The sequence below is a fragment of the Trypanosoma cruzi genome, genomic scaffold, assembly GCF_000209065.1.
Source record: "Trypanosoma cruzi strain CL Brener 1047053517089 genomic scaffold, whole genome shotgun sequence".
NCBI lineage: Eukaryota > Euglenozoa > Kinetoplastea > Trypanosomatida > Trypanosomatidae > Trypanosoma > Trypanosoma cruzi.
In genome coordinates, this window is record NW_001849567.1 from 198,696 (window position 1) to 223,582 (window position 24,887).

At 50.9% G+C, this 24,887-nt stretch overlaps 3 protein-coding genes and 1 non-coding gene across 4 annotated transcripts, besides 35 other annotated features; all 4 read right to left on the minus strand.

The window, feature by feature from the left end:
- Positions 1-870: part of a sequence feature (heterozygous, non-Esmeraldo-like haplotype) that runs on past the window's edge.
- Positions 236-294: a microsatellite.
- Positions 303-4,329: a mobile genetic element.
- Positions 871-3,948: a sequence feature (areas not merged during assembly with more than two copies in the genome that could not be assigned to a particular haplotype).
- Positions 3,949-15,246: a sequence feature (heterozygous, Esmeraldo-like haplotype).
- Positions 4,332-4,361: a sequence feature (AT_rich).
- Tc00.1047053511311.45 lies at positions 4,494-4,581 on the minus strand. The gene has a single exon (XR_008255759.1). It is a non-coding gene; the product is annotated as a C/D small nucleolar RNA (snoRNA), TB5C1C1 (small nucleolar RNA).
- Positions 4,652-4,719: a microsatellite.
- Positions 4,719-4,816: a microsatellite.
- Positions 4,982-5,027: a sequence feature (A-rich).
- On the minus strand, positions 5,052-6,716 carry Tc00.1047053511311.60 (hypothetical protein, conserved; the record flags this gene model as incomplete). Its single annotated transcript, XM_810101.1, has 1 exon — positions 5,052-6,716. One exon carries the CDS (start codon positions 6,714-6,716, stop codon positions 5,052-5,054), a length of 1,665 nt encoding a protein of 554 aa, XP_815194.1.
- Positions 5,825-5,878: a microsatellite.
- Positions 5,852-5,946: a microsatellite.
- Positions 6,716-6,749: a sequence feature (T-rich).
- Positions 6,805-6,833: a microsatellite.
- Positions 6,970-6,989: a microsatellite.
- Positions 7,180-7,221: a microsatellite.
- Positions 7,289-7,333: a microsatellite.
- Tc00.1047053511311.70 (hypothetical protein, conserved) lies at positions 7,350-21,143 on the minus strand (the record flags this gene model as incomplete). Its single annotated transcript, XM_810102.1, has 1 exon — positions 7,350-21,143. The coding sequence occupies one exon, from the start codon at positions 21,141-21,143 to the stop codon at positions 7,350-7,352; it is 13,794 nt and encodes a 4,597-aa protein (XP_815195.1).
- Positions 9,295-9,338: a microsatellite.
- Positions 14,509-14,551: a microsatellite.
- Positions 15,007-15,070: a microsatellite.
- Positions 15,247-15,491: a sequence feature (haploid, non-Esmeraldo-like haplotype).
- Positions 15,492-15,750: a sequence feature (haploid, Esmeraldo-like haplotype).
- Positions 15,751-18,470: a sequence feature (areas merged during assembly that could not be assigned to a particular haplotype. This can correspond to areas where the two haplotypes were merged or to regions with more than two copies in the genome that were merged during assembly.).
- Positions 18,471-20,059: a sequence feature (areas merged during assembly that could not be assigned to a particular haplotype. This can correspond to areas where the two haplotypes were merged or to regions with more than two copies in the genome that were merged during assembly.).
- Positions 18,733-18,781: a sequence feature (CT-rich).
- Positions 18,990-19,024: a microsatellite.
- Positions 20,060-21,788: a sequence feature (areas merged during assembly that could not be assigned to a particular haplotype. This can correspond to areas where the two haplotypes were merged or to regions with more than two copies in the genome that were merged during assembly.).
- Positions 21,238-21,278: a microsatellite.
- Positions 21,468-21,488: a sequence feature (AT_rich).
- Positions 21,501-21,532: a microsatellite.
- Positions 21,789-22,163: a sequence feature (areas merged during assembly that could not be assigned to a particular haplotype. This can correspond to areas where the two haplotypes were merged or to regions with more than two copies in the genome that were merged during assembly.).
- Positions 22,164-23,816: a sequence feature (areas merged during assembly that could not be assigned to a particular haplotype. This can correspond to areas where the two haplotypes were merged or to regions with more than two copies in the genome that were merged during assembly.).
- Positions 22,400-22,419: a microsatellite.
- Positions 22,460-22,498: a sequence feature (T-rich).
- Positions 22,718-22,743: a sequence feature (AT_rich).
- Tc00.1047053511311.80 (hypothetical protein, conserved) lies at positions 22,767-24,887 on the minus strand (the record flags this gene model as incomplete). The annotated part of the gene is made up of 1 exon (XM_810103.1): positions 22,767-24,887. A coding segment is annotated over one exon (2,121 nt), but the record flags the coding sequence as incomplete, so codon positions are not given.
- Positions 23,817-24,887: a sequence feature (heterozygous, Esmeraldo-like haplotype).

The window sequence follows — 24,887 nt, forward strand, 5'->3', positions numbered from 1 at the left end:
ATGCAGCCACTCCACGCAGAAGCACACAACGCACACGGAGCGAGCACCCACACTGTTCGCTCATTCCTCCCTCAATGAGATGCGGTGCTTCACTCCACGCGATGACACGGGATGAATATCCGCCCGGGAGGCTGATCGAATGCTGAAATTATCTCTAGAAACCACACAAGAAGAGAAAAAGGAGTAAATGGAATAAGAGTGTTTTCCCCACGTCCTAAAAATTTAACCAATTAATTATATATATATATATATATATATATATATATATATATATATATATATATATATATATATTATCTGAAAGCCACAAGACCCCGCCGCTCCTCTTCGTCAATTCCTGAAGTGTAAAAACACGACCGCGTGATATGCCTTCTGCGGGGTTTTCTGCGGACCGCACGTAAGCAAAGGATGCCTGTATTCCGCGAGAGTCCAAAAACTCATATATCCGTTGCAGCTCCCACGTCAACGCGTGCGATTTCGAGCTGCCTTTATTCGCCTCTCCTCGAAGCGAAGTATTATCCACCCAAACGTCCATGGTGGATGGCAGGATGGCGGACAAGGCCAATAGGGCTAAGCGTACCGCGCAAGCATCGGCCTGCATGATGAGAAAACGCTTCCTCTCCCATTTCCCTCCGGCAATTTTAACGTCGCCGGAGTCTGGAATAAAAACGGCTCCTCATCCATGGAGCGATGCATCCGTGATGATGGCGGCTGATGCCTTTTCCGTGGGCTTGATGATTCGCTTACGATTATATTCTCGATGATGTGTCGTAATCTCTCGCCCAAACCAACCGCTGACGGCGGAAGGTTTGTCGGGGATGTCTCCAGCACAATTCCCAGGTTAGGTGCGGATAACCGTCGTCGCACTGCCTTAATGAAAAGGTGGTAGTCGCATAAACGCGTGCCCAAAATGGCCGCCAAATATAAAAAGCGTGACACCGTAACCTCCATTCCCGCGATAGTTAAAGAATTGAGCGCCGGCATGGCGCATACAGACCGCACAAACTTCTCACTCAGGGATGCCGTCTGGAGTGAGTGTGATCAAACTGCACCCCCAGGAAGGTGTACTGCGTGGCGCCCGATTCGCGATCCTCCCCCATCGTGGCGTGACGGCCGTCGGCGTTACGAAGCGCCTGGGCTTCCCACAATGTCACATCGCTTTTCGACCCTGCAATGCGTATATTACCGATCCAAACGTCGACACGCACCAATGGAGGTGCAGCCCAGAGGGGGTGAGCCACCTTCGTCACCCCGCAATTGCCGAAGCAATAATAATCCGGAGAATTTCCGGGCTGGCCTTGTATCCCATTGGGAGCCGTGTCAGCTCCACCAGCGTGCCGTCCTCCACGCGGCATCGAAAGAGATACCGAGTCTCCCGCGGTAAGGAGACTTGAAAAAAGGATGCCTTTAAGTCCAGGCAGGAAGCGGCCTCAGCCATCACAGGCGGCAAATAATGGGAAATGTGTAAAAGAGGAGCATGAGCCTCGTAAAGGTCGTCTCTGTTCTTGTCGCGTGGCCACGCGATCCATCGTCGTCGTAAACCGGTGGTTTTCTCCACCACAACCAAAAAGGCATTGTCCATCCGCCTGTTGCTGCAGAAGAAGCGTCCTCGATTATTCCCGCTGTTCGTAACAATCGCGCGTCAGCGACTGGAATCCTCCGTGAGCCTTCGCGCGCTTTACCGGAGGAAGACGGAGGGAAAGGGGACCACCCGACGAGTCCCCAAACTTGCATGAGCCTCTCCAAGGTAGCCGGGTTCAACCGACTCATGATCCACTCTGGTATTCAATACGGGCACGTTGACTTGCTGTAACGGGATAGCGTGTTCATCTTGTGGTGTGGCCAGACGCGTCATTGCCGCGCGTCTCGTTGTTGTAGCAGGATGATGATGAAAATCATGAAAAAACGCTCCTCCGCCCTCAACCAGGGTTCCCGATCTTCCGCAGTTTCTCCCTTCACATCAATGCGACCAGCGACGACACCTGGGTCAGCAATGTGGTGTATCTCCCCAAATATCGAACAGTATTCTGGGGAAGGTCGAACGGGTCAACGTGCTTCGCCAACTGCGAGATCACGTGTGGGTCCAAATTGTACGTCTCCACGATTTCAGCAGCGTGCCGCAGCGCACCCCGTTTTATGGAATGCGCCGTGGCATCCCAAGGAGCCAAAGCTTTTTCGACTTTGGCAGTCGTCAGATTCGTGAGCTTTTCGTTTTCGTGAAGTGTACTGCATTGCTTTATGATATCGAAGGCGTCCTGCCCTCGTATCCTGACGAACCGCGAGGCGCGGTGGGGATCCGCTTTCGCCGTCTTCGGCGCCACGGACCAATCCAAAGTTATGGCCCCGTCCGCCTACATTGTAAAATTATTGGCTGTCAAGGACGCAATCTCGGACCAACGACTCGCCGTTGTCCACGCAAGTCGTAAGACAACACGTTCCTTCCAATCGGTCCGGCTACGGATATACTGATCCACCGCTTTCCTTGTTGAGGGGCGCGCCTGCTTCGCCTCTTATCGCAACGCAACTTTTTTGTAGCCCCAGAATCACCATGTCCAGCGGGGTTAGGTCCATTTGCAACATGGACCACAGCATCCTGGCGTGCTGCAGTCTGGTCGATGGCGCCACGTCAATTTCCATCCAAAAGGCCGCGCAGCTCTCCTCGTTCATCGGCTGTTCGTTCGTGCGCGAGGCAAAAAGTTGTAAATTGCCCCGCTAGAGACATTCTCCGCTCCCACGTTGACGGCGCCCACATTTCTCGAGCCGCCTCGTTTGCTCTCTTCGTGCAGCTGCCTCAAAGCGGGGATGTCGGTGAATCGCCATACCACATTCGAGCGTCGTTGGCGGATAAGCTCCTTTGCCCTTCTCGACCATTGCGTCGGGCAATTCAAGAGATCGGATGGAGTGTCGGCGGTTCTGTGCAACGCCTGTGAGGACTGGTGGGAGGTGATGGAATGGATGAGGCTGCCATCTTCCGCCTTCATAAGCGGCGGGCAGCCCCTTTGCCGTTTTTTGATGGCCGTCTGCGCTGCAAGTAATTCCATCTGGCTGCGCTGCGTACTTTGCACGTAGATGCATCGTGCAAATAAATGTGAAAAAATTGACATCGCAACGATCGCTGTTTTTGCGTAGGCGGGCGCTCAGTCTGGAGAGCGGGATGCTGGGGTCGGATGCCAAAATGAGCTGCAACCGGAATGCCTGCAGTATGTTCCTGCCCAATTTCATGAACTGCTCGGTGGAATCCCGCTCTGCTTCCTGTGCGCGCTCGCACGATACCAAACTGTCAAAGGCAACTTGAACCTGAGCGTCCATTTGATGTCAATTATAACTTTATGCGCTCTTGAGACTGTCGGCAACTCCGCAGATCCCCTCATTCCATATACGCGTGGCCAAAGTGGTGGCTTCCAATGCAATAAAATGCAGTAACTGATCCTCTGGAGCAAAATCTTGTTACAAGGGTAAGGTGCGAAAAGGCAAAGTCACGGTGTGAGAGATATGTGGTTTCCCGAAATTGCCCTGAGAATTTCGGGTGTTGACCCGCCGTCTCTCTCTCCCGTGAGATTGCGTTAGGGAAACGTGGATTCTGGCACGCCCCCAGCCATCAAATGATGCGGTTGATGCGGCTGTGTATTTACGCCATCTTCGTGCATGCGTGAGTGGGGGTTCATCTGGCGGCCCTCTCCGAGAGGTGGGCGGTTCTCGTTGACACGGCGTCCCAGCAACCCGCAAAAAGGCCGCGAACCACCGCAATGTGGGATTCACAAGCCAACAGGTAATTATGCGCCTCTTCTACCTGCAAGTAAAGCTGCGCATTGCGATTCTGAACGTCAGCGACAAACTGCAGGAGCAATTGGGTCTCGAAAATTGGTACTTGAGGCGCCCGGAGGTTCGCAAAGTGCCCCACAAGGGTTGAATCCCCCCCAGTGCTTGGCGATGTCCCCTGAAATCCAGCGTCGGAGTGCCATTGTTGCAGCGACGGTTACCACCACGTCCAACGGCCTGTGCTCATCCATGTAGGCGAGTTGCGCCTGTATATCGCCTTGATGGCGTACCAATAAGAATTCATTCCGTCGCGTTGTAAAGAGGGGATCCTTAACATTTCGTTAAACAAAATTGCAGAAATCCACCGTGGCTGTAATAAAAATGTTGATGAAAATATTTATAAATATCCTATACGTTATTGGTGATTCCTTAATTCCTTCAATCGCGGAAAACCCAAAGATTCACAAAGTATGAGAAAATTGTACAGAGAAATCTTCTTCTTATCAGGACATGTGTATTCATTCAGGCAACCAGCTTTCATCGTGCAAACACAAATTTGCGCACGCTCCAACAAATAAAAAATAAAAAATAAAAAATAAAAACTCCACTCAATAGCCATGAGATTGATTCAAGTCGGTGGAAACAGAGGAAAATGAGTGAATACAAGGGTATCCAAAAAGCCATTGAGATAATGAAGAGAAAGAGGGGTATGTATGTATGTATGTGGGGGAGGGATAGGTCAGTGTACGAATCGATAAGGCATTGAGTTTTCATGTGCGGTTCTCCGCGTCCAAAGGTGTCCTAAGCTTGTGACTCATCATGACAGTGGTGGTGGCGGCAGCAAGAGCAATTCTGCGTGAGTGGAGTGGCATACATGCATTCACATTTCATGCTCTTTCCCTCTCTCTCTCTCTCTCTCTCTCTCTCTCTCTCTCTCTCTCTCTCTCTCTCTCTCTCTCTGTGTGTGTGTGTGTGTGTGTGTGTGTGTGTGTGTGTGTGTGTGTGTGTGTGTGTGTGTGTGTGTGTGTGTGTGTGTGTGTGTATGTATGTGTGTGTGCAAAAGTCCCGGTCGTTGTAAAGTACAAAATCAAAGAAGAAAAAAACAAAAACAAAAACGAGAGGCAAAGCAGGTCCTCTTGCAAGTGCACAAATGCAGTGGAAGATGTCGACAATGCCGCGACATGCACAGAAAAGATCTTCCCGCATGGCAGACAACAAGAACAAAAAATAAATACAAAAAAAAACAAAAAAACAAAAAAGAAGAAGAAGCCCGTGATTCAAAAAATGAGTTTTCACCTCATAAATTTTCGGCGCCACCACGGCGGTGATGTCCCGCGCACAAACTCCAGAAACTTCGTGCAGTCCTCAAAGAGCCCCGTGTCTCGCCCAAGCTCCCCTATCAACGCCACCGAAAAGCCCGCCTCCAGCTGCAGCGACACCATCGGGTTGCCGCCAAGCGAGAAAGGCAGCAGGGGGCCGATGCTGCGCAGACTCCCGTTCACATATGGTTCCGATAGGATGGGCGTTACAATGAGATCAACATCGAGAAACTGTTCCTCCGTTGCCCGCACAACGTTGTCGCGAGTTTGCAGGGCTCGTTGGTAATCAAGATTCGTGAGTGCCCTGCCATTGAAAATGGCTGTCACCAGCCCATCTGGAAGCTCATCCAACAGACCGAATTGCGACATTGTATTGGCGTGTGACGGCGACGACGCCCTGTTTCTATTGTGGCTTGCTGGAGTGAAGAGGGTGTCAAATGCCCGTGAGATTTCATAAAAGAAAATGGTTTGAATGGCATTGACCACCACCTCGATGTCAATGTTTAGTGTTACTGGAATGACCTCCAGTAACTCGTTCTTTCGCATGGCATTTTGAGTCGTGGCAAGACGGAGAATACGGCGACGAAACTCATCGGCGGAAAGCAAACGCTCCTTACAGAGTGTGTCAATCCAGTCCGCTGGGTAACCAACGGACAACTCGATATGACGGCCCCGAAGTTCTTCGTTTGAAGCAAAAGTGTTGATTGCATCCCAACTTTTATAATCCGTGAGACGTGACTGTCTAGCACCCCCACCTCCCCCTCCACCACCAATACCACTACTACCACCATTGTTACTACTGGTGCTGTTGCTGCGGTTACTAGTAATGTTTTTGCTGTTGCTGCTGCCGCGGCCGCTGACACTACTGGCATTATTGTCATGCTCTGTGCCGGCACTTCCGCCAATATTTTTGCTGTTTCCAGTGTTTGACTCTCTTCGATTTTCTTCCTGGAGGTAACTCGGTTGAATCGCTGAGGTAAATACCTCCCAGAGGTAGAAGATATCATCGAGGCGAGCCGCTGTTACACCAATAGACATGGAAGGAATACCCAATTTGTACCCATCCGTAAAGGTCGCAAAGGATTGTGCGGTGGGCTTAAATGCGGCGACATCGTAGTGTATCGGCGACGTCATTGCCGCCGGCCCCATGAGAGCGGATCCAATGGCATAATTACATGCATTCTGATATACCGCCACAGCAGCAGGGCACTCCGGAACAAGCACACTTGCCTCGCCCATCGATAGCGGGGTCTGACAAGCCAACTTCCCAATGAATTGTGCTCCATGGCGACGCAGCCAGGAGACAAAAGAAAATTCCGTATGTGGCATCTGATGAAGCAGCTGCGACTCGGTCCCGTAGCGCGTTCGAAACTCCCGCACATCTAGCGCGTCCGAAACGCCAATGGCAACACCGCTTAACATGCCGTCAGAGGAAAAACTCCGCCCGAGGTCTCCCTCCCCCGCCACCTCCAGAAAACACAACGGCGGCGGTTTCACCTGCTTCGCTTTTGCCGAAGCCCGCCCACTTGCCGTGAGTGCCTCCGCGCGTTGCCGCATTTCCTCCACCACCCGCCGCTGCTCCGACATTTTGTGGTGCAGACGGCTCATTGCCCGTCGAACACTCAAATCCCCAACCATTTCTCTCTTTCTCTTTTTTTTTTTTTTTTTCTTCTCCCTTTGCGTTGCGTCTCAGTTCTCACAGTTTTTACCACCGCCTAAATCCCTGTATATATATATATATATATATATTTATATTTTTCTGTGTGTGTTTATGTGTGTTGCGGCCGTCTCGCTTCAGATGGGAATTCGAATGCCTCTCTTCCCCTTTCCACATGCAAGCTCTCCCCTTCGCCCTCTCCTGCCCTCCTCTCAATGGACGGGAGATTTTTAAAATAATAATAATAATAATAAATATATAAATAAATAAAACAACATGAGAGCAATGATAGATGCACTTAGAGAATATCCATTGGCGTCCATTGGTGATGGCACAGGCCACATCAAAGGTTTTCACAACTAATTAGATACATGCACACAGTACATACATGATATGCGCATTTCAATGTCCCACGTGATGCAGGCGATGTATAAACACACGGAGAAAAAAAGAAAAAGAAAAAAAAAAGAAAAAAAAAGGAAAAAACAACAATATTAACCAATTTCTTTAAAAGTTCCTTCTTTTTTCCCTCCAATTCTTCCTTATTTTCCCCTTGTTTTGTTGTTTGTTTGCTTGTTTTTTTGGTTGGTTGGTTTTTCTTCTCTCGCTCTCCTCTACCACTGGGGAGCCCAACTAGACCAACGATGCGGGGTCTCTGGAGTCCCTAAAAGATTCTCCTGGCTAACAGCAGAACAAATAAGCTGCTTTACTCTCTCTTCAATATTTTCTACTACATCGCAATGGTATTGATCCGCCATTGTGTCATCTGCCTCTTTTGTCGGGGTTTCATGAAACTTAATTGTACTATTTTCGCTGGGATAAAGCTGAATAAGTTCTTCAGAGCGTGTAAATTGAGGATCATCAAAAACAGTAACGATAGGTTCATCAAGCATGGGTATCCGGTCATCCATGAGCTTCAATATGATGGAGGAAACATCAAAAATTCGTGGAGTAAAAGAAAGATGGTGTAAAGTCGTCCTCCTCGCCCCCCATGTATACAATGCTGCGGTATTAATTGTGGAAAAGGACATTTTTCGTGCCGCCTCCATCGCTGAAATTGTTGTTGCTGCCGTTGCTTTTCGTTTCGTCACGGCAACGGTGGCGCCAATGTCTGTGGCCGTCGTCGCGACGGCAGAAGTGCGTTTACGCTCCAACTCACAATTCGCCTCCGATTTTGCCGGTTGCATCAGAGGTTCCTGCACAACACCGCCGCCAGGTATCGTGACGGTGGTCTCAGACACTTTGGTTGGACTCGAGATGAGGGAGAGTCGTTCCACCATGGCGTTCAGACCCATCGTCTGAGCCGCCCCTTCCACAGGCGGAGTGCCGGGGAATTCTCCCAATGACATCGCCACGACAGATAGATTCGTAGAAATATCAGGGGGTTGGAACACAAATGCCGTCGTCACAAGTCGACCAATTTCCCGGTTTGGTACCTCTGGCAAAATTGTCACACTCCCGCTCTCAGTTGTTATGTCCATATCCATGCCATCGCCAGGGGGAGGCTGTAGAAAAAGAGCGCCACGCCAAGCAAAACATTTCATATCTTGAAGGCCAAACTTTGCAATGCCGGCAAGATCACGACTGTAGCGCAGAGTGGAGTAAAGAAACTGTGTTGCCGCGCCAAGAAAAACGCTGTAGGGACATCGTAATGGTAGCGGTGATATAAGGCATCCAGTGAGACGAAAAATTGTTGGATCTGTGCATGGAAATGGCGATTTGTTCGGCGTGGCCTCCTCCACCTGTTCATCCACCCTGCTACACCCGCCTGTTGAGAAACTAGGATGGTGTCGAGACACTAGAGCCCGTGGTAAGGGTTGAAGAGCATGTACCCCAATATGATGCGACGCCACATGACCGGAAGTGACATCCACGAAGAATGTGGTGCTCTCTCGATGCGTTGCATCAAAGAGATACTGCAGCATGCTCCATTCCGCCAACTCGTGAGTGAATAAGTGTACTGCATCTAACCATTCTGCAGCATCGGCGGACGCCGCTTGAAAGGCAAGACGAAGCAGTGGGGCGTACCGAGGTGCTTCTGCCCTGAAAATGGCCATTCGTACTTTAGTGAGAGGTTTCGCCTGGAGTTGCATCATCTTCCACCCCTTTGTACTTGAGGACATGAAGGATGAGCCCCGTCTCTCACCCAGCCGATTCTCCTCATTCCCCGTCTCGAGTGAAAACAAAGGAGCCGCTTCCCTCTCAGCCGGCACGGACCCTTTAGGAACCTCCTCCACTTCTCGCAGGTGCTGCTGTACCGCCTCTGTAATCTCTTCCAAAAGTTTTACCATCTGTGATGCAGGTCGAGGGTATTCCGCCTCCGAAAGTTTATTCGAAGACAAAACGCGGTGTAGAAAACTGCATAGTGGCCCAGTTTTGCCATGATCAAACGCAATTTCAAGTAGACTTTCGTAGCGGGTGAGAAGTTCGCGCCGATTTCGATGAGAACGTGAAGCTCTTCTCGCCCCAATACGTTCCTTCACCTTTTCTTCCTGTGGTGGCTGCGATGGCGTGTCGTTGTTATGAATTTTTCCACTTTGAAACACCCCCTCCTGCTTATGTTGTTGCTGCTGTTGCTGTTGTTGTTCTTGGTGTTCTTGTTGGTGGTGAGGTTCATGGGACTCTTCCGCTTGAATCGGATTCCGGTTCTGAAAATTGGCCTTGTACTTGGATATAATGTGGAAGAGTGATGAGGGTTGACGTAACATGGAGGCTGTGCAGTTAAACTGCAAGGATGGGGGTAGTGTCAGTTGCCAACTGGAGGAATAGGCAGCACGGTCCGGCAATTGGGTGATAAACTCCTGAATGCCAACGGGTAGCACAAGAGGTCGACGCGCGTGACGGATGGGAATATGTCCAAGAAGGCAACATACCGCGGTTTCCATCGCTGCCAAGGGGCGAATGAAAGCTGAATTCTCTACCAGGTCCATGAGAGGCGTTCTGTTGCCTCCCGTCGTCGCAGGAAACGGGTTCGGCTGGGCGCCGCCAGATGCCATATCACTTCCCCCATGTACCTTGAATCTGGAAGATGGAACGGCATGCGTGGCTGTACAAGTGGCAGGAGCAGCCTCCGCCAGCCTTGAATGTGTCTCATGGGGCTCCGTGAGAGAGCATGGCATTGAGATGGCTGACGCAGCCGAGTCCTCCTCCATTCCAATGCTGTGAAAACGCAGTACAGATCCATCCGAAATAAAAAAAAGAAAAATTTCCTCACGCCGACGTTCCGAGGGCAAAGAACAAAGTTTTCTCCGTACATGTAAAACGCGTTGTAACGCCTTACTGCCACTTTCTTGGGCAGTGGTGGGGAAAGAAGTGGTGGTGTTGTTGATGCTGGTTGTCGTAGCGTTGGCGTTATCGTGACTCTTTGAGCCGGTGTCTCGCTCCGTCTGCACATGTTTATCGGTGGTGTTTAAAAAACTCCTTACCGACTTTGGTTGACCCTTCTGCAACTCCAATTCATTCGTATCGACCTCCACCATGCGGTGCTGAAGAAACCAAGTGGGCACCGGCAAGGCACATGCTCCCAATGAGAGTGAGTTCCCTTTGCCACTTCGCACAAACTCACAGAGTTGCATGGTTTGTGAAATTATCGCCTTGTGCTCCGGTCCATTTTCCGCAAGTTTGAGAAGCATGGCGGAGTGCCACTGTTGCTGCTGCTGGTGAGAAGAATGAATGTCACGATGATAACGAGATTGTTGTTGTTGTTGTCGTTGTGGGTGGTCGTGGGTGTCACTCGGGGACTGCGCCCTCCTCCCCTCCTCACGTCGCTCAGAATTTCCCACCGCAGGCATCCATTCAACGACTGTCCCCTGCAGCTGTGGCTGTTGTTGATGCACAGTGTATGTGGACTCGGTGGAAGTCATTCGGGCATGGCAAGGTGTCCTCCTTCTCATGGCGTCATCAACCGCCGTCTCCTCTGCGCCATATGCCGTTGACGCAGGTGCCGTTTTTGCATGCGGGGCAATTAAAGGTGACGAGGAGCTGCCGCATGGGTAGTTTTCCTCATAGTGGAGCGTCTGGTCACGCTTGGCTGCCTCTAGCGCCAAGATAGAGGAATAACGGTGTTCAAAGGTGGATACAAGGTGAAACACACACTGATAGAGCATGGCGCGTGAATGAGCACACATATCACGCACCGCGTCATGAAGCTTACTGTGGCGAGCCGCAGCGTTCACGAGGAAAGGCAAGATGTATCCCCAGTGAAGATACATGGCGGGGGAAAAGTCCAGGTGCGCAAACCCTGCGCCGCGCTCCCATGTCTCGCTTCGGTCCGGCGCTGCCGCTACAGACGCGGCTCGACCCGCATCGTCCCCAAACGTGTTCCTGACGTTCTTATTTTTGTCGCCCACGTACGTACTGTCCATGCCGACCTCCTCCAGCTTCAGCGCAAGGTGAAGCGCCTTCAAAAGAAGATGCACCGCAGGAATTGCGGAGCGCGCGTGGCGAGAGCGCCGTGTGGAGGCGGTCGTGAAGGGGCCAATTCCAGAAACGGAAGTGGAGGCGGCACTACTCCAAAACTGCACCGACTTCTGTAATGCACTAATCGCCTTTTGGGACTGCACACAAAAGTTCTTCAGCGTCTCCGGTTCCTTCGTATTGTTCCACTCGGCGTAGATAGCCATGCACACATCGAACAAAAGCAGACCAAACTCCCGCCACACCGATGCCAAAGTGACGGAAGAGCCAATAATGTGCTCCATGATACGGTATTCACGAAGAAGGACATCGGCTGGATTATATTCATCCTCCTCCCCATCGGGCATGTTGGCATCATGGGAAGAAGAGGTGTGAAATCGTGCGCGCAAAATCATTTCAAGATCACCCAATGAACCAGCACCCATGTGCGGATTGGGCACAAAAAAAGGTGCGGGTTCCAGTGAAATGTGTCGTCGTCGTTCATAAACCGCCTTTAACTTGCGCTGGCACTCAATGTGAAGCAACAGCAACTCTGCCTGCTCCTCACTCACAGGCCCGGATCCAAAAAAGGCATCCACAGGCATTTCCTCAAATTCCTTTCCACGCATAAAACCATGTGCATGCATGAGCCCCCTGCTGCACCTCAGCATCAATCCATCGGTGATTTCATTATGCAGGCACTCCAAATCCCTTGTGCAGAACAAATGCTGTAACTCAATACGATACTTCTCCAGCAGCAACGTGTCACGATATTTCCTTTCCTCTCGTGTGTCATTGTTATCGATGGGAAGAGAATAAAAATGGTTAATGGTCCGCACAGCCCTCTTCGGCATACCTTCCCGCACAATCCGCTCAGAGAGTTCCAAAATGTTCCGCAGCTGCCAGTCCGGAGAAACAAGAGTGCTCCGTAGAGCAATAATCTCGAACCGCTGCAAAACCGTACTGTGTGCAGGAAGAGGCCTTCCAGCAATGTTCTTTAGACGCCGCACTGTTGCCTCGCTGTACGCAACCCTCCCACGCCATCTACTCTGCTGCGGCTCCACACTCTCTCGCACACCATTTGCGCCAGTCGCAATGGAATTTTCTCTCCGGTTCTCAGCAGCACCACCGCTGCTATCACCCCCAACAACATCCCCAACAGCCGTCGCAGATCCTGCGAGATTAGCCATGGAAGCAGCCGTACCCACGACTTTCCCAGCACCATCCCCAAGTCCCGTTTTCAGTTCAATAGCATCTATGCCCTCTTCAAGGTCAGATATCTGCTGAAACATGATATTCAGCTCAAACTTCATTCGGGCATTCTCTGTATGAAAAACGGCGTATGATTCCCTTAAAGCCGAACGCAGGGCACTTAACACTCCCTTTGCCTCTTCGTATTCCTTTGACGCGGTGAGAGCGGCGGCACGGAATATCTCCATCTGTTTGTAAAAGGAAAAGTCTCCAAAGCTGGGGGCGTATCGGTCTCGCTCGTCCCGCTTGTCGGCAAACAAATGATTGTAATCGATGTCCTCTACAAATTCCCAGCGAGAGAGAGCCTGTGCGGCCGACACAACATACCGTTTAATATGTGGGATCACAGGCCCTCCAGTTGAGGGTGCCCATGCCGTCCCCAACAATGCACGCTGCAATGATTGCTGCTGCTGCTCCTCCTCTACCGTTAACGCCGATGCCCACTCCTCTTCAGGGGCCAGTGGAAAACCTTTAATCCTCCTCCACATGTTTATAATACTCTCAAAGTCATAAACGCGCATGTAACAACGCATCGCTCCCACAACATCGTTTGGAGACAAAATCGGTCTCGTTGAGGATGCAGAAGTCGTGCCCCTCTCGCCACCAGAAAGAATTCGTATAGTCGTCCAAATAGATCGCAGGTACTGACGTGAGGCCGCTTCAAACCACCCCAACTCAAGAAAAAGTGGAGATGGCATACATTCCTCTTCATCCCCTTCCGCAACAGGTTCAAGGGCAACACATGCAGAAAGAACATCACCCTTATCACTGTCTAGATTTTGCCGCATTTCCCATGGTAATTTCTCTGTGGAATGATTGCATTTCCCCACGCCTGTCTTTTCGTCAGTGTTGGTAATACCCTTCCGATACTTACTTCTTGTGGCATGTAGCAATTGATATGCGGCATGACGAATACGAGGATCTCGTGAGAAGCAACGTGGGTCGTTATCATATTTAACATCCCCCAATGCCATCAGCAGACGTGCCAGTGCTTCCCATGAGAAACCCGCGAGAATCTGCTGCTGAGTGTATAACAAGAGGAGTGGCGGATTAAGGGCACGTTCGGCAAGCACTACCAGAAGGTCCAATGTAATGTAATTCTGCTCAATGGCCCGCGCAAGAGGCCTGGAGAAAAGAGAGGAGCTGTATAAACGAATGTGGTGCGCCAAACGTGCCAACTCCGCGGCGATAATCTGCGGTAAATAATCGTGCATATGAACAAAGTCACATATAAGCCGCATCCATCGTCGCACAACCCTGTCGTCACACTTTGTGAGGTGTGACAAAAACGCTATGGGTAACAAATCCGAAGAAAAAATTGTAAAATGCCGTCTCACAAGCGTGGAACAAATGCTGACACACACATGATCACTGCTTTCTACAAGCATAGTGCAAAATAGCTCAAACCACGGTCGCCACTCGCTTGCGGAAAGGTTCTCATGCTGCAAAAAGAATCGCTGCTCCTCCGTCTCATAGCCCCCATCGTCGTTATCATCATCGTGATCATTCATATCGGCGGCAGCAGCGTCCTGTCCCTTGTTGTTGTCCTCCCTCTCCATGGACGGAAGGGGGCGCTCTTCTCCTGGAGAAACCACTCCCTCGATCGCAAAGTTCACAATGCTGTTGTTTCCGCTTGAAAGAACGTCCGGTTGACGTTTCAAAACCCGCTGCCTGACAAAACTGCCACTTCCAACAGAAACGGCGGGAGGGAAATTGGAAGCCGGACGAGAGACACTGTACGTGCCGCATCCTAACAATGAGGAGTTTGTCCCTCGCATACTGCCCCGTCCCGATTCCGGTGTGACTTCTCTGGCTAGCAAAATTTGTGTCACACTATTCACACCGGATGTTGTTAAGGTCGCCAACGACGATGACACAATCGGGTGCGAGGAGAAAGACGCGGAGCGCGAACTTCTGAGTGGCTGCTTCCGCGCCCGAACTGGAATCGGAGTAGAGTGTGGTGGCGCCTCACGCCTACCCAAGGGGGAGATGTCATCACGGAGTCCGTCGGCATGAATCCCCAGCGACACCGCCGACTCAAGCGCCACGGCATCCAAATTTACATGGCCCAGCAAATGATGTGCACTCCCTCCCCCCCGCCCTTCCTCCTCTTTTGAGTAGCTTGATGGCGGCGGCTGCGGTGGCGGTGGCTGTGGTGGCTGTAGTGACGCTTGTGGTTTCTGAGCTCCCAGAGGCAGCAGGCACAGGCGGTAGTGTGGTGATGTGACGTTGCGAAAAAAACTCACCACCGGACTGTCCGGATCAAAACGTTCCTTCAGATATTCACCAATCATGAGGTCGTAGGACACGGCTGGCAGCCGGCAACGACCAGCCACAACCAACACACACGCGAGAAGGTCCATTTCAACGGGCGACTCCCATGATGTAGTTGTCTCCCGAAAAGGAAAAGAGCGGGTATAATTGACCTCGGGGTCGTCGCCCGTGGTTTCCTGCATAATCACCACACGCGCTAACGAGGAACAGTTGAACCACACCTTCTGATCACCACGGCGTCGTCGTAGCTCCTGCTCCAATGAACTTCGATTCATAACAGACGCCAATTGAACGTCGCTCACCTGACGCCGCGACCACGAAAACTGCCGTCTCCAATGACAATCCGGGTCATATCGTCGTTGTTTTTGTTGTTTTTGTTGTTGCGCATAATTTAATTTCTGTTGTTCTTGTTGCTTCTCGGCTAAAACCTGCAGCATTGCCTTGTGGGCCTGTGCATAATGCCATAGCTGCAGCAAGACACTTTCTACAACCGCCGTAGCCTTTGTTGTCATGTCACAGTCGTTCAAAAAGTCCACCAGAACCTGTGCAATATCATGACTCACGTCCGCGTCAAAAACTGAGGTGGTAGCGGCAGAAAAAGAGAGAGAGGAGGTAGAAACGTGCAGCGCGCCGTTATAACCCGCCAGATCCAGTGGAGCAGATGTAATTGCGGGATTTCGCAACAGCTGTGCAAGAGCCAAGCAGGCGGACTGGACGGCTGACTGATCCGCAATGGGAAGAAGGGAGTGGATCGCCTTCAGTACCTCACGTATCACGCTGGTTGCCGTGTTCATCTCCACTGCAGTGGCATGTTTAATGGAGCAGACGTTGCAATGTCGCTGCTGCTGTTTGGAGCTTCTAGAGGCCGAAGAAATCTCCCCAAGAAGTCGCATCAACTCACCAAGAAGAAGCGAAAGAAACCTCTCGCAGTGCTCCTGCGCCAAATCAGGGACGGCTTTGCAAAGCGCCATGAGTAGCTTGCAGCAGCTTGGAAGCGCATACCATGAGAACACCCAGTGTTGTTCAAGAAAAGCCACCAAGAGTGCGTACATGGGTGCAATTGTGCGACCAGCAACTTGCACAAGTTCCGCAAGGTTTTCCATCGTTGACACACGCAGCGGGGAATCCGCCCCATCACGGGAGAATAAGCCCGCAAGAGCGCTCAGAAGTGAAGGCATATAATGCTCCAAACTCCTCAAGGTCCCAATCTCACGCAAAATGGCCACGGTTGCCTGTAAACACGCCCCCAACTCCTCATTCGTAAAGGTGAGCACACCGTTAAGTGCCTCAAAAAAGGTTCGGAGGAGTACACGTAAAATGATATCGGGCCACATACTCTCTGTAAATCGCGTCCGCGGCTTTTCGCATGACCGATTGTCTAAAATCACTGCCTCCACATTGGTATGAAATAGAGATGGCAACCGGCGTTTGTACTCGGGGCGTCCAAGAAGCATAGCTGTGTCGTGGCCATCTTCCCGTTGATTGTAGTAGGGCTCGATGGAACTGATGGTGCCAAGTAGCTTCAGTACTGACAGCGATAACTCAGAACCAATCGAGGGTTTTTGGTGTAACAATGAGTGTAAACTTCCAATAATCGTCTGTAGATGTGATGTGTTGTAAAAGGGTTTCGTAACAACAAAGTATTGAACCACTTTTTGTAGGGTACCAATGGCCGCATGCAGGCGTTCAGCATCACCGTCACGGAGCAGCAACTGCCCCGCAAGAAGCTCCAAAAGAAGTTCAAATTTAGTCCACTCCTCACGTGTACTTTCATCCATAAAGTACGATAGCATATGAAGGGCTATAATCACCGTACCCCGCTCTGCTGTGTGGTGTGGTAAGAGTATTTCCCGCAATAGCCGTAGTATACTATCCAAGTGAAGTGAAATAGAGTGTGGAACGGCCTGGACCAACTCAAAGAGTAACTGCAGTTCTTCTGCAGTGATGTTTACCGTTGTGTTCACCTTCCCTTCATGTTGAGAATATGAAAGGAAAATACGATCCTGAAAATGACGTAACATCTGCAAAAATAACTTCCGCAGCCGTGGGTAAACGACGGAATAGGTGCATTGTGCAATGCGACGTAAAATGCGGACCACCTCCAGCCGGTTGGGCAAATATGCGTCGTTGAAGGCGGCAAAAAGTAGATCTAAGATTGCTGCATCCGTGCATAGGAATTGATCCGTCTCCACTGTGAGGTTTTTAAGTGCCACGTGGCGAATGGACTCCTCTGGGTCGCACACGGCAACCTCGACAAGACGATGGAGGACTTCACGCAAGGTGTTGATATGAGATCGACCCGTGTGTCGATCACACGTCACCGCCACATCTGGCTCCGGCGAAAAAACCGGGTTGCTGTTCCTTTCGCTATGACTGGCCATCTTCGTCGTGGTGTCGGGCATCCGCCTCCTCCTGGTGGCTGCGGCGACAGCGACAGGAGAACTATTCTGACGTCGGTGCAGACTCCCTGTGAGTGCCGATCGGTAATCGGGCTCCGGACCCACACCCCGCGTGTTCATCATCGCCTTGGCAGAGTGAATTGTTGCGTGTTCCGTGCTATTGTTGATGCCTGTCAGAAACAGACGTCGTGGTCGACATGTTGCCCGATGGATACGTCCACCCAAAAAGGATCGTTTGCCTGTCTCCTGTGGGATGGCATGGAAGCAATCAGAAAGAAGAAGATTCACACATGAAAGAACGCATTCCCGACGCAAGGGGGCATGACGATGCGACATGTACGGCATGCACACCTCAAGGAAAAAGAAGGCGGTCCCTTCCCATTCCATACAAAACCCCTGTAACACACGAAAACATGTGATCTTTTCCTCTAAATTAAAAAAACTTTTAGCCAGCAGCGTGGTGGAATCATCAAATGATTCTGAAGAAGTTTTCGTCTTAGCTTTCTTCCCATCACGCTTTGTATCGCTGCCGCCATCCACACGAGAGCCCTGCCTTGCACCGCACTCTGTAAGGACCTCGGCAATGCGTTGTAGCAGGGCAGTCTGACACCTTGGTCTTAGTTCCTGATAAATATCGCAAACCTTCGCAGCCATGCCCGTCATTTCAGTGGTGAATGGAGCCGAGAGGGCCAACTCCGTCAGTTGCTTCACAATTGGATGAAACCGTTCAAGAAACACCTCAGGAATGTTATGTACGAGCAAAGCAAGAACGGGAAAAGCGGCTGGGCAGTATTTCGGTGTGTCGTGCTGCAGCGCGCTAAACAACAGGGGATAAAATTGCCGCATAACAGTCGCCTGAAAAATGTCGGGGTGGGAACTGGCAATAGCGGCAAGAAAAAGCCCAATATTTATAAGCGCAAGACTGCGAATTTCATTCCCGCGGTATGTTGCCGAAAAGGCAGTGCCCCGATGTAGCTCCTCACCACCAGCACCACATGGGGGTCCTTGAACAGGATCGCAAAAAGCCACAACAGCACGGCCAATGAGTAAACGCAACGCCATCCCCACATCCTCATTACTCAGAATAAATGGGTTGTAAAGAGCTAAAATAGGCAGTAGACGCTCGGTATACAATGAAGAAAATGGATGGGATGGAGGTGTCAACGGAAGCGCTGCCTCGTGTGTGGCGTGAGAGTAGCAAAGTGCCAACAGCTTACGCAGTGTATGAGGGGTAATGAAGTTCTCCAACTCTGCCATCTTACGGCCTCCGACACACATCTGCGGTGATAACTGTCGGGCGTGACGCTCCCCAGAATCCGTCCGACGTGGTTTATGATGGGAATGATGATGATGATGGTATTGCCGATTTTGCTGCACGGGGTGCTGCCCCAAAGCGTCGTCAGAGGGAGGGGATAATACTTCTCCCTTTGCTATTCCCTCGTCCCCTCCAGCCAAAGGTGCCGGCACCATCACTGTTTCTGGTGCAGCAGCCGCAACCGTGGTGGCGCTTCCCTTTCTGGGGTTGGACAAGCTACGGTGCATCGGTACGGTCTTATTCCCCGGGGAAGAAAGCAACGAATGTCGATTTCGCAAAAGAACAGGCGCCGTTAGTGAGCGGTGGCCCATGGAAGCAGAGCTGCGAAGACTGAGCCACTCCACCCCGTTGTCTTCATTATAATCATCATCCTCTCCATCCTCGGCATCGTCCTCCTCCTCCTCCTCCGCCTGATGGCGCCGCGCATATCCCGCAAAGTCATCCGTCTCACTGCTATGCGACATGTTCTCCATATGATCGTCCTCAGAGGCCAGCGGTAAGTCGGAGGCATGGCGGCCGGAAGGCGTCTCTTTTCTCCCACCGCAAACGTTAGCAAAACAAAAAGAAGAGGAACCACAGAGACGTTGTTGTGAGGGGCCTATTTCTCCGGCGTTTCTCACTGCTGTTGTTGTTGTTGTTGTTGTTGACGTCGTTGCGGCCACCCCTGTTGTTCTCCGCGTGGGGTGGGGCGGCGTCGCGAGATCTGTGGCAGTTAACTGGCCCTCTGAAAAGTCCACAACGGATGGCTCCCAATTTGGAAAGCAGGACCGCACGGCACTCACAAACGCGCCCACGACAAGTGTCCCGGCATGAAGAGCGGTCTCACGATCTTGTGGTGGTGGTACTTGTGAGAGGCGTTTCTGCAGTTTCCTCTGCGTCACAAATGAGGCGCCGCTCCGTGTGCCGGAAAAGACCGGAAACGTTAAACAAGAGCCAACAGAAATAGCCGAATCCCGCTCCACGCTTGCCGCCGCAGTATCCCTCAGACTCACAACAGTGTTAACAGATGAACTTCTTAAGCCTTGACTCACCCATCGACGTCGTTCAGAGATGCCAAAGAGACTTCGACCAATCGTCACAATCCTCCGCTTGAGTTGAGCAAAGAGTTTTAAAGAGGCACCCGCACCAGAGCCTTTTTTGTTCGTTACTCCACCAGCAGCTTTTTCATCACCACGCCGATGCTTCGTCAAGGCCGGTATTGAAGTAGCCTGCGGTTGTTTTCCAGCAGGAACGGTGGTAGCATCACGCAGTCCCTCATCTCCAGGCGGATATTGTGGAGAGGGCAAAAGAGAAAAAGAGCCTGGCAACTCCGCCTTCATCTCAGGGACGAGCAACAACGCAATGGCATGTTGAAGTACGCTATTGACAGAACGGTAGTTCCTTTGTTCCAAGGCAATAACAAATAACGCACGTAACGCCTCCGCCGCAAGTTCCCGAATAAATGCCGGAGATCCATCGTTCGTTATCGCCGTCCATGTGGCTAAGAAAAGCGAGTCCCTCTCATTGGATAAAAGGGCTCGGTAAAGCGATGTCGGCCACAGCGCTACATGACGGATAATGACAAGACCTGTCAGTTGCTCAGCCAATGTATTGTCGTAAAGCAGAAAATCACACGCAAGTGAGATAAGCTCCGATGTGATCTTAAGATACACAGACGAGCTTGCTTCGATGACATGTAACTGCCCCCACACCTCCATGGCAAGTGTTACTATAGACATGCGGGCTGTTGGTAAACATGTACGAAGGTGGTTAAATAAAATTGTGACACGTTCATTTTTACTTGCAAACCGCCAGGAAATGGTCCGAAGAATGACATGTAACGCGAGTGCACGCTCTCCATGACCCGCAAGATCACGTAGAAGAATGTTGAGGCGATTCAAAATCGCATCGCGGTGGTCACTTGGTCCTGCAGATGCACTCGAGGCGGGGGCGGAAACAGTCTCCGCATTCGCCGCTCGTTTTCCCAGAGAATTTGAGGCGTTGGCTGCGGAACCCCGTTCATGCATGAAGAAGCGATTGAAATGCTCGACCAGCCCTACCAATGCATTAAGTCCTCTTTGATAATTCCTTTCCAGCGCCTCGTAGGAGTCACCGCCGTCGGTCAATGGCGGCTGTGGATAATTTGCAAAGACGTCGATCCGGTCCGGAGAAAGGGGATCCGCATGTACGCCAGAGTGGCGTAAGGAAGATGATGCACGAAGGCCATGTAATGAATGGGCATGTCCAAATGCCTTGCATGCAGCTCCTTTGGTGTGGCAATCTGACTGGCATTGCTTGTGTGCAAATGAGCGACGCGCCCTAAGAACACTGCTGGCACCTTCTACAAAACGTCGTTGTGTCTGTCGTCGCATAGACGTATATCCCCCTGTTGCCGCAGTTCTTGCTGTGGGTGTCACTGTTGTTGACGCCATACCAGAGGGCGCGACCAGAAGCGCATGTGTAGCAGATGACATGGTTGCGCTTCCCATCGCCAACTCACTAAAATACTGCAGCAGCGGAGGGAAAAAGTGCTCTTCTTCGTAAGGCATAGACTGCATCGGCCGCCTCCTATGCGAACTGCTGCTGGTGGTGTTCATATTATCATGGGCCTCCGTCAGCGCCTCCCACAGAAACGAATTGGGCGCCGCGCTCCCGTCCGTCTCCCGTGCGCCCACGTCCACCGCCTCCGTGGAGTTGCTGCCGCAGGAGAGATCGTGGCACCGCGACTGGCGTGGCGAGCAGAGGCTTGATGGGGTGAAGAACACCCGTGCAAGAGCGTCCAGCCGTGCCGCCATTCGACCGGGGGACACGGAGGAGCAAATAAAAAAAAAGTTTTTTTGTGCGTCTGGCAATACACAAAAATAGCCAGACGGAAGAAACAACCCCCCCTTTTTTTTTTGCTTTTTTTTCTTTTATTTTTTTTTCCTTTTGTTGTGGTGGTTGTTCCCTCCCGCTTTTGTTGACGCCCACACAGAGAGACGCTGGCGCGCAGAAGGAAAAAAAAAAAAGCGGGAAAAAAGAGAGAATAGAGGTCCATCGTCATAAAAATACTCAAAAAAATTCAAATGCACGCACAGCTTCACTGTAGAAGCGCCTCCCTCCCACACAACCAAACACACATTTAAAATATATATATATATGCCCCCTCCATTTGTGTGTGTGTGTGTGTGTGTGTGTGTGTGTGCATATTGGATCGATAAACACGTACATGTCTCATATACTCCACGACGCAACGCCGTCCATGAATAAATCCATCCAAATACAACATCATACTTCACCGTCGTGGTCACCGTCTTCGCCTCCCCTCGTGTGCAGCGAAATAAGCACCGCACACAAATACAAGGAAGGAGAGTGAGAGGGGCGAAAGGGAGAAGAATAAAAAGACGTTGTTGTCAGCGATTGTATTCATCCCCGGCACGTATTCCTTGTAACTGCGGCAACGACTTGGTGGATGCCTTTGTTCGCTTAAACGACGCCTCAAGATCCGCCACCTGATCCGCGTACCGCGCCACACTTGCATAATGCTCCTGTAGATCGCCAGATACCTGAGACTGCAGCCAATTGTAGTGGCGGGCGCAGCACATCACTGTCACCGTCATGCCGACAGCAAAGTACTTGGAGAAGCACGCCAGGCGAACACCACTCATTGTCGAAACAACCGCTCTTTTTTTTCTTTTTTCACACAAACACACACAAGCAGACGTCTCCTCCCTCTCGATCCTTCACTTTCCTTCTCCCTTCCCCTCCTCCTGTCTCTTGTCTGCGTGGTCGCTGATTGCTTAGCCACGGCGGGGCACCGCAATGCAATACAAAAAAGAAGAATGGGAGGCCAACGGAACTAAACGCGCCTCAACCCAAAGAAATAAACCAAAGGGGCCACCATTAAAGGCAGCAAAAAAAAAGGAACAAAAAAAAAGGGAAGTGGACACACAGACACAGAAAAAAGAGAGAGAGAAAGAGAGAGGTCAAACAAACACCATTTAACAAAAGGAAAAAGACCGTCAACGGTGGGATACGGTAAATCAAACCAACACAAACCAAAAGAAAATTTTAATAATAATAATAATAATAGTGTTTTTAAATAACTCAATTATTTTTCAGTTTCTTCGTCTTTTTTTTTTCTTTCCGTTTCTCTTTTTTTTTTTTTTTTGTTGTTGTTGTTAGCCCTTCACTGCCTCTGTTTCCAAAAACATACGGGCAGAGACAGGCACACTACAAACAAACAAACAAATATATATATATATTCATGTTTATATGCTCTGGCTTTGAGAACATGTATTTAATGCTGCATCCCATATGCAGTAGCTACGCGTTTACGTGAGTGCGTGTGGATGTGTACGTGGGTTTGTGAAGAGGGAAATAGAGAGAGAAAAAAATAAAAATATAAATATAAAACCGACCTTGTGGATCTTTGCATCTTACCTGGCTTCCTTCTTGCGGAAGGTAAAGCACAACATGGCGGGATCAAATGGGTACTCCACGCTGACTTTATAGCCCTGCAGCGCCTCATCATTGTCACAGACGGTAGCAAAGGAAGCTAATGACGCGCCCACCGCTCTGGCAGTTCTTTCCATATTCTCCACATGCGTTTGAATGGCACGTTTTCGTGCCTTGTCAAGTTCCTTTGACGCTATAAGCTGCTTCAGTATTTCCGCGGCGTTTACGGCAATCTCACTGGCCTTTTGAGCATAAAGGAAGACTGTGCTCGTGTCGGCGTTTTGTTTCGTGCTGATGTCGGGTTTTGCAGCGATGCAGCGGGCGTATGGTGTGAAGGGCGGACTGCGAATGTGCTGAAGGCATTTCATGCGATGATTAAATGTATTCTCCACGGTCATGAAGGAATGCTTCGCGGGGCTTGTCAAGTCAATAAGACCCTTCGCCTCCATGATGCACGCTGCAACAAAGACGGCATCGGCAATCATGCGTTCGGCCTCAAGAATCGTGAGACGCACGGTGTCGGGATGTCCGCTGGTGCGTGTCGTGAGGGCGAGGTTGTACAGCGGCACCTTGGTCCTGCGGTTGATGCGTGTCTCTGGAATCACGGTGGCAGGTGGAGGCGTCAGCAAGCCAAGGTTTTCAATTTGCGCCCTCTGCGTGAAATTCCAGTACCAAAGAGCCGGAATCAGCTCTGCCTGGGTAAAGAGGTTCAGCTCCAACGTCAGTAAGACAAGAAGCTGAATGACATGGAGAACATGTTGGTTGACGTAAATGGCAAGAATCGGCATGCGTTTGGCCGCCTCCGCCTCCAGTGCCGGAGAGGCGGACGGGATGTGGGAAAGAAAAACGGATTTGTCGGTGGTGTAAGACAACTCCTGCAGAGATCCCAAATGTGGCAACGCATTCATGAGGCGACGATGGGCAAGGCCGCGGTTACACAGCATGGCCTCGAGGTGAACCAGATAAACCCTTGACATCTCAGCTGCCCAAGAACGCACGGCGTCCACGGTTTGCTGCCGCAAGAAAATTAATTGATCCGGTGGAATTTTCGAGGAATCCATAGTTTTTTGGATGCGGTACCTCAGCACACCCTCCAGCATCTCCTCATCGCCCGCAAAGATTTTCAGATACAACGGGGCACCATGCTCATCCGCCAGCTCTTGCAGAATGCGATGCGGCATCGATGGGCCATGCAGAAACGACTCACTCGGGTCATGGCGAAAGAGCAAAATGACAGCTACGGATCTCATAAGCAGCAGTGGCTTCCGTGCACCCAACGCCTCCACAAACTCCGTGATACACTGCAACGAGGGCAGAATGAAAAGATCCTTTAGTGATGCAAGTTGGCTTAACAGAGTTTTGTATGCCTGCAAGGCCTCCGCAAAAGGAGCGCATGGTAGCGGTTTTGTGGGAGTGAAGGAGCTGGCCCAGTACCCTACCTCCGCATCACGGAAGAACCTGCCGTCCTGCACAGGCTCCGCCTCACGTCGAAATTCAACAGAACCCAAAAGATCGCATGCCTCTTGGCAAGTGGCACACGCCTTCTCCGTATCCGACTTCTTACTGCCAAGAATAAAGCCGCTCAGAATGGAGAGAAAAAGCTTCCGCCACCGCAGTCTTGCCGCAATGGCGACGGACTCCGCCTTGCATGCGGCCTCTTCCAGTTCGTTCATTATTTGTTCCTCCGTCACATCCTCCCCGGGATCCAGTGCCTTGAACCATGGAATAAACTCCTCATCACTTCGAACCCTCATGGTCATCACCGCACGCGTCGTCAAATCTATGCATCGGGCAAGAGCACGGCAGTAGGTGTACAGCGTTAAATTCTGCTCTTTTAACAAATCCATGCAAAAAAAATAAGAAAACTCAAGACAGCCGGAAGTGAGAGAAAACCCCTGCAGATAATTTAGTTCCTTCAGGTGAATAAGGTCCATGACATCTAACAAGGCCTCTCCTGTTAACGTGGCTGCAGACGGGATTGTGCCGTCCTTCAAGAGGCAGTTGAGGGAGCAAATAGAGCCGTAGCCGCAGCCGGGATCCGTCTTGGCGTCCATCACCTCCGGTGCACTAAAGCATCGTCTCCTTTTCAACGCCCTCGCAGG